General features: G+C 47.2%; 1 protein-coding gene across 1 annotated transcript; it reads left to right on the forward strand.

The window, feature by feature from the left end:
• Nucleotides 1–945: 945 nt before the first annotated feature.
• On the forward strand, nucleotides 946–2,377 carry LOC113212972 (uncharacterized). Its single transcript, XM_026431855.2, has 4 exons — nucleotides 946–1,163; nucleotides 1,604–1,774; nucleotides 1,876–2,043; nucleotides 2,173–2,377. The coding sequence occupies exons 1-4, from the start codon at nucleotides 1,062–1,064 to the stop codon at nucleotides 2,329–2,331; spliced, it is 600 nt and encodes a 199-aa protein (XP_026287640.2). The 5' UTR covers nucleotides 946–1,061; the 3' UTR covers nucleotides 2,332–2,377.
• The last annotated feature ends 5,535 nt before the right edge of the window (nucleotides 2,378–7,912 follow it).

The following is a 7,912-nucleotide window of genomic DNA, read 5'->3' on the forward strand; positions in this document are numbered from 1 at the left end:
TTTGTAAAAATCCCCCCCCCCCCTCCCTGAGGGGGGGGCCAAATAGCCCCCAGTCCGGGCCTGGTGTTGGCAGGACTTTCGGGATGCCCGAGAACACTTTCACTGACGGGGTACCCGTGGCACCCGAGACAAAAAAGGTCTCAGCCTCTAAAGTCGGCTGAAATCACGGCGGAGATAAGCTTTCGGCTGAATTTGAGCCCTGAGACCTTTTTTCCTGGGCTCAAGTCTCGACTACCGGTGTGTTGGAAGGACTTTCGGGTAGCCCGAGAACACTTTCGAAAAAACAGGGTACCCGTGGCACCCGAGACAAAAAAGGTCTCAGCATCTGAAATCGGCCACGATCACGGCGGAGATAAGCTTTCGGCCGACTTTGAGCCCTGAGACCTTTTTTCCTGAGCACACATTTCCACTTACGGTGTGATAGCAGCACTTTCGGGTTGCCCGAGAACACTTTCGAACAGATGGGGTACCCGTGGCACCCGAGACAAAAAGTTTCGTCCAGAAACGGATCGTGAAAGCAGATGATACAAGTTAAATAAGAATTATATTCTATTGTGTAAAGTATTTCAGTGGGGGATCCACGAGCCGAATGTGCACAAATATTTATATAATTTACATTTAAATATTTACACTTCAATAATTGTGTGCCGATCTAAGCCAGCGACCAGGCCTTGTACCTCTCTGCTTGTCTGACATATGTAACATTTTATTTGTTACTAGTTTCAGTTGAGTACAATTTTACAAATGCATCATCTGGTAAAACAAGTATCTCTCTCTCTCTCTCTCTCTCTCTCTCTCTCTCTCTCTCTCGCTCTAACACGGGTCTGTTGTTTGATATCCTGCTTCCAATCTAACAAGTTCTGCTTTGTTCCGGGTCTTCATGTTTGGCACGCCAATGGGTCTCCGACCGGACGCTGGCCGCGCATGCCTGCAGCACCCAGTCACCGTCGGCCCCGTGGACGCGTGGTCGTGTAAGCGGTACCGAGATTGCGTCTTCTGACTACTGGCTCTCACTGGACCCGCCTGAGCCACATCGGTTCGGGTTCGGGTTCGTCGCAGACATGAAAACCCGCAACACTGGATCCAGCCTGGCATCCCAACTCGCGCTCCTATGTCTCGTGTTCCAGGAGGGCAGCCACCGCAAAGTTATAAACTCTTTGATTGTAAGTTAGAAAATACCCTTTTCAAGGTTCCTTCGAAATTTGGGCTATTTTGTCAACAATGTGCCTTCACGACCAGAACATCATGGATTTGTCCACCCAAAAAACTGATTAGCAAAGGCAACCATCATATGGTTGGCTCAGGGAGCAGCATAAAATATGGTTGAGACAACAATGACAACGTGATGGAAACCATAGTTTTGGTCCCCACAACCACGATAAGGTTGCATCGACCATATTTTATGTAAAATATAAAGCACCATATGGTGCTTCTTGAATTAACCATGCGATAATGCGATGGTAGCTATTGCTAATATTTTTTTCTGGTTCTCGAAATGGCATTGCAACGTAATGGCTAACTTGACATTACGTAAATTGTGTCATTTTGACAAATCTGTATTTTTTGACACGTTTAATTTGCTCTGCATCTATGTTTTGAACAGGGCCCTTACATTGCTTATGGCGAACGCTTTTACATGTGCGAACCAAACGGTAGCCTGCTTCCTTGGACATGGTATCTGCGCGGTTCTCACTTCAACCCATATAAACCAAAAGTGTTACAACTCATGACAGGCAATGTGACGGGGGTTGTGCCTTTTGATGACCGCGGCTGGGTAAGACATTCCAAATTCACTTCAAATCGACGTGTTCGGCACCCAAACACTTACAAGTAGATGTAAATGGATTATTACATAAGAAATCCTTGATGTAACAGACGAAAATAGTTGTGGATCTTCGATCAAACAATCAATGGAAGGAAAACGCCTTTGTCTTTAATTTTAATAAAAGGGGTCCATGTTCAGTTTGCAAAGAGCATGTCCCAAGTGCTTTCAAGCAGTTTTTATTAAAGGGAGAAGATGAAGGCGCCTGCCCAAGGCCACCAGTAAGTGTGCTCTATCGCCATACATGTAACGTATTTATTTTTCTGGCTAAACAGTAATATGATAAACTGTTGTGGCTACACTTATAAAAGGGTTATAAATCTAAAGACTCCGATGGCTTCTATTTACAGGGAGTTTACGAGGTTAATGACACCGCAGTGGGCTGGACTTTCCCAAGCGTTCCAATCATACCTTACGGAACCTACAGGTTCAGAGTAACGTTTGGCATAGCTGAAAACCTTCACGGATGCTGGGTGGCAGATGCTAAGACTGTTCCGAAAACCAACTAGGACTGGCAGCGTTCAGGGTGATTTTATTGACACAGTTTTTGTCCAAATAAATTCAACGCCTTTCGATGCAGAACATTAATTTCGCTGGACGCGATACATAACCGTACAAAATGCAGAGGACATATAAAGACTAGGATTTGCACCGATTTAAGCTGCCCAAGTTTAAAAATTTTCGGAAAAAAAGCAACATCGAGGGGCGTATCGTGAAAGCAGATGATACAAATTTCAGGATATATCTGTGCCCTACTTTTCTCTCATATTTTGCTGTTATTTGTTTATGGCTGTTTCTTACTTATAGCAATTGCTTTCTTGCAATTCAACGGACTAGCGGCATGGCATAGAGGAAGAGAGAGGGGGCAGCAGGCCGGCATCCGTGGCTCAGTATTGTTGGGTATTGTTGGTGGGAACGGGCGGGGCCGGCCGGCGACTTCTCGCGCCCCTTATACATCTGGGTGACGTCATGCGCTTTGATTCTCTGCCCTTATCGAGAGTACAAGCTAGCTGACACCTTAAAGTTACGTATATATTCATTATGTTGAGTCAAGAGCTATTTAAGGTATCATCTGCTAAAAAGGTCTCAGCCTCTAAAGTCGGCCGAGATCACGGCGGAGATAGGCTTTCGGCCGATTTTGAGCCCTGACCCTTTTTTCCTGGGCTTAAATCTCGACTCCCGGTGTGTTGGCAGCACTGTCGGGTTGCCTGAGAACACTTGAGGACCTCGGGAGTACCCGTGTTACCCGAGACAAAAAAGGTCTCAGCCTCCAAAGTCGCCTTGGATGCTGTTTGTTGCGTTGTGTCTTTTGATGCCAAGTCGTGTCTGGGGGACAAGAGGTTGTGAGGGATACACCTAGGAACAGTGCCCAACTGCGTGGTTTTCATTTTGGCGTCATTTGTGCTTTTTAAAAAATGAAATAATTTTTTTTTGTCGAAAGTCGATTACGTGTAAGGTTGGATGGGTTGGTTGGCCAACTGGTTGGCCAACTTCGCTTACGCCGAGACGAGCTAATGGGACGGTATACGGGAACAGGGCGTTCCGGCACCAAAATTAGACATACTGACAGCATTTGTCGGGGACGTATTACTCAAAAATCACGGACATGAAACGTCTGCTGTTCGATAAAGGTTTTCATTAGTGCAACTGGATAATCTAGGGACCCTTAAGCTCAAAAGAGGGTGTGGTTCCACCCGTAATGTGTCGTTTAAGTATTACTATCTTTACAATTCTGTGACATTAAGCCTTTTCAACGATTTAATAGACGATTTTGTCTTTTTCACGTTGTTTTCGCCCAAGAAATGCCCCATAGCGCGAAAACGGTACAAGATAGAGCTGTTAACAAGAAAATTGACAAAATCACATGTTGGCCTGCTCCTGAAAATGTAAAAGAAATGCGTACTTGGCTTGGTATGGTGAACTACTACATCAAGTTCTTACCTAACATGGCAACTGAAGCAGCTCCTTTGTACAAGTTACTTCATAAAGATGTTGAGTTCGCCTGGACCAGTGACTGTGAGAAGAGTTTTCAAACCGTCAAGAAACTTCTCAGTTCAGCTCCATTTCTGGGTGTACCAGACATCTCCAAAGGTCCTTTTGTCTTGTACTCGGATGCAAGTCTTACAGGACTGGGAGCAGCCCTGAAACAAAAACAAGGAGATCAAGAGGTTTTAATTGCCTACTGGTCTAAAGTCCTCAACCCTGCTCAACAGAATTACTGTGTAACACACAGAGAACTTCTTGCCCTAGTAGAAGCAGTGGAGCATTTTCATCACTACCTTGCTGGTGCCCCTTTCGAAGTCAAAACGGATCTTGCAGCCTTGCAGTGGCTTCGCAATTTTAAGAACCCTTCCGGACTTCTTGCCAGATGGATCAGCAGGTTAGCTCCTAACAGCTTCACAATCTCCTACATTAAAGGTGTCGACAATGTCGAATCTGATGCCATGTCAAGAAGACCAAATCGTCCTTGTTCCAGTGACTGCAAGAAATGTACAAAATTAGAAATGCAAGATAAACTTCTCACTCCAGAAACATTGTCGGTGTATTGGGTTTCCATTGCAACCAATCCTGATTTCACACCTGTTCAAATTAAGAAAGATCAACTTTTGGACCAAGAATTAATGCCTATCATTCTAGGCCTACAAGATAAATTGAGACCCACCTTTCAAGATGTTGTTGGCTATGGCCCACGAACAAGATCTCTTTGGTTACACTTCAAGTCTCTTGTTTTGCACAATGGAGTTATGTATCGAAGACTCGAACACCCCAGTCTTGATCCAAACAAAGACAGTTTCCAACTTGTTTTTCCTTCTAGACATGTAGTGGACTCCATCAAGTCTTATCATGAAAATGCAGCAGCAGGAAATCATTTTGGAATAAGCAAAACTTTCGCTGCTCTCCATAAGGTTTTCTATTGGCCTGGAATGTGGGAAGGTGTTGCTTCATTTGTGTCAAAGTGTGAGAAATGTGCAAGATTTAAACATCACAAAAGGTCGAAAATTCCCTTACAAATTTTCAGAGAAGGTGTACTTCATGGCAAGTGGCACACTGACATCTGTGGTCCACTTCCTTTAACTGAAGAAAAGTACAAGTACATACTTGTTGCTGTGGAAGCCTTTTCTGGTTGGCCTTTTGCTATCCCCATCAAATCACAATCTTCCGAAGAAATTGCTGAAGTCCTCATTCGTGATGTTTTCTCTGTGTTTGGAGCCCCACTGTCAATTCTTTCAGATCAAGAAAGGTGTTTCACAGCTGCTGTCATTAAAGACATTTACAATGTCTATGGAATCCAAAGTAGCACCATTTCCCTTGCACATCCTAAACTTAAAACTTGAGAAAGAAGCTTAAGTATTGGTGTATGGTATCATTATACGCCATATTATTTTGTCGTTGGTGAAGAAATTGGTTCCTGAGCAAACTGTATTGCCACCCGAATTGGAACCAATAAGGAGCGTTGCTCTATTTTTTAATCCCGACTGTGAGGGATTCTCGGCATGTGAATAATACCCGAACTGTGACTACACGATGACGACCATAGATGACTTCACCTTAGAGTTGCCGTCTATTAACGGTGACTATGAAGTCGGGTTGGCTGTGGGAACTGACAAGTCCTTGCCGGCAGAAAAGAAGCTGCATCCGCTAGGTTCTCAGTATAGGGACCAGGCTAAAAGGATAGCATATGCTGCTTCTTCAGCGACTTACGCACTGGGCAATCAAGAGCTCATGACCATTGCGTGCGGAGCTGCCATAGAGATGTATGGAGGCGTCGGCAAGGCAGAAGCGTCAGAAGATAACATTCAACCCGATAGTGACGTGATTTTTGATGCTGCACCACTTGCAGATATAGCTCAGAGGGCTAACGACAGGACATTTAGAGAAAAGATCAAATTAGCCATGTTGAGGGTCCATGAAGCTATGCTGCTCATGGTAAGTACCAAAGTCACGTATTACCAGACTAATCACCATACAGGCGGGAGGTTAGCATGCCATTATGTGAAGAAAGTGTATGATCTCACCTGGGGAGCAGGTGACAATGCCAGGAGCTCCGATGAGGCAACCGGAGACATCCATTCGGTAGGGCATTGGATCAGCACTCGACTAGTTTTGCTGAAGATTGGCTTCGCTAACGTCAAGAACAATGGCAAGCACCCCGCCATGACGGGGATAGATTGGAGCATTACCGATGATGTTAAGCTGAGGCAGTCAACTTACCCTGCTGGTACTGCAAAGCACGGTGCATGCAAGGAGGCCCTAAAAAGATTGTCCAACAGCACAATTATGACTGTTATGCCTGGGTTTAATGACATCCCTGCTTTTGCAAACACATGTAAGACCATAGAGCAAGGAGGTGCGAAGTACCATGAGGGTGCTTACTATCTCACGGGAAGCGCCCAAATCAAACTGGATGGTCCCCCTTCAATTGCATGGCAACTAGGGACATTCATACTAAAAGTACACCCTAAAAGCAAGCTTGCCAAAGCCTCTGCCTTTTCAGAGGAAAATATGGGTATGTATGAGGACGTCCACGAGGGATGGGCCAGGCTATGTGCACAATATACAACAGCTGATATTGACGCAGAACTAGACATGAGTATCTTCGGTGTAAGCACGTCGTCTTGTCCTACAATGAACGAACTCGTAGCATCTTATACTGCCCTGGGCAAGGCCATAACTCCGGAGATGCAAGGTGTCATTAATGCTGTCAGAGCCAGCAAAGGACTTGAGCCTCTTGTTTTCCCGACGGCGGAAAACTAGATCCGGGCACGCTGGATAGCGATGAGTCCCATACTGACGGGGATGATGACGATGACCATCCAGGGCCAGGCGGACACAACAATAACAATGACGACAATGACGACGATGACGATGAGGACGGCAATGGTGGCAATGGCGGCGGCAGAGGCGGTGGGCATGGTGGGAGCGAGGGCGGGGGAGGAGGCAGAGGGGGTGACGACGATGACTACGGCGGGGACGAAGGCGGCGGCGGTAAGGATGAGGGGAAGGGTAGTGACCAAGACTGGGGAGACGAAGGCTGGGACAAAGATGGCCAGGACCCCTCAAGTTGGGGAGGTGTAAAGCAATGGAGCCAGTCTATAAGCTCCATCATTGATAATGACAGCATCGATTTCTCTCCTATGGTTGATACCCTTCCTATTTCTGAGAGCATTGCAACTAGCACTAGCCTATCCTGGGATCATAGTGCCTTAGATGTAGAGGTCCAGACGAGTGACATAGAAAGGCTCTTTATCTCTGAAGCTATACCCCAGGGTAGGCCATGCAGTCCTGCCAATAGCTTGCCCTGTGACGATGACCCTATGGACCTTAGTTATACAAAGAAAGCCATCATATTGTAATGTTAGGGCCTTAAACCAGTAGTTAACGCACTGCTGTCATTCTCATGACTGTCCGCCTCGAGTCAGTCTAGTCTCGCCCAAGGCTCTCGCAGTGTGTCCCTAGTAACGCCACAACAACCAAGCCGACGCGCTTCAGTCTTGAATGAGCTCTCGTGCCAGCTAGACGTCCCTTGTACTGAGTATCGTCCAATAAATCCCTTGGTCTCAGCATACTTCTCGTCTATTCCTTTTAGTACCGAACCTTACAATTGGCGCAGTCGGTAGCTAAAAGAAAGAGAGAGGAAAGGTGCTAGCCTAGGATTTATCTGATTTCTTTGTACAGGCCTTCCCTGTGTTCGCCCAGGCCCTGCCCTGTGATTCCTTGACGACCCTGCCTGCCCCCGGTTGTCCCTGCCCTTCTCCTGTGACCTGTGCCCGCTGACCCCGGATCCCGTCCCGAGTCCCGGCCCTCCTCAGGACCTTCTTGGCGACTCGCCCTTTGACCTTTGGTCACCAGTGAGTCCCTCTCGTCCCTGTAGTTCGCCCTTGTCGGTATGCCGCGTGATCGCCGACCTGGCGCCTTCGTCCGAGTCAATCCTGACGTCGGCGAAGACGACCAGGTCCCGGCCGACGACGACGCCGGCCCTGCCCCAGTGCAGGCCGCTGGCGCGCCGCCCGGCCCGGACCTGGCGGCCATGTTGCAGGAGCTCAACGCGCTCCGCGCCGCTGTCGCGGCCGGCGCCGTTGGCCCTGCTCC

The sequence above is a fragment of the Frankliniella occidentalis genome, unplaced genomic scaffold (genome assembly GCF_000697945.3).
Source record: "Frankliniella occidentalis isolate FOCC.00 unplaced genomic scaffold, Focc_3.1 Scaffold119, whole genome shotgun sequence".
Taxonomy (NCBI): domain Eukaryota; kingdom Metazoa; phylum Arthropoda; class Insecta; order Thysanoptera; family Thripidae; genus Frankliniella; species Frankliniella occidentalis.

Coding starts and splice junctions, on each gene's coding strand:
- LOC113212972 (XM_026431855.2), top strand. CDS start 1,062: ATGAAAACCCGCAACACTGGATCCAGCCTGGCATCCCAACTCGCGCTC. Junction 1,164..1,603: donor AAGTTATAAACTCTTTGATT/GTAAGTTAGAAA, acceptor TGTTTTGAACAG/GGCCCTTACATTGCTTATGG. Junction 1,775..1,875: donor CTTTTGATGACCGCGGCTGG/GTAAGACATTCC, acceptor TTGATGTAACAG/ACGAAAATAGTTGTGGATCT.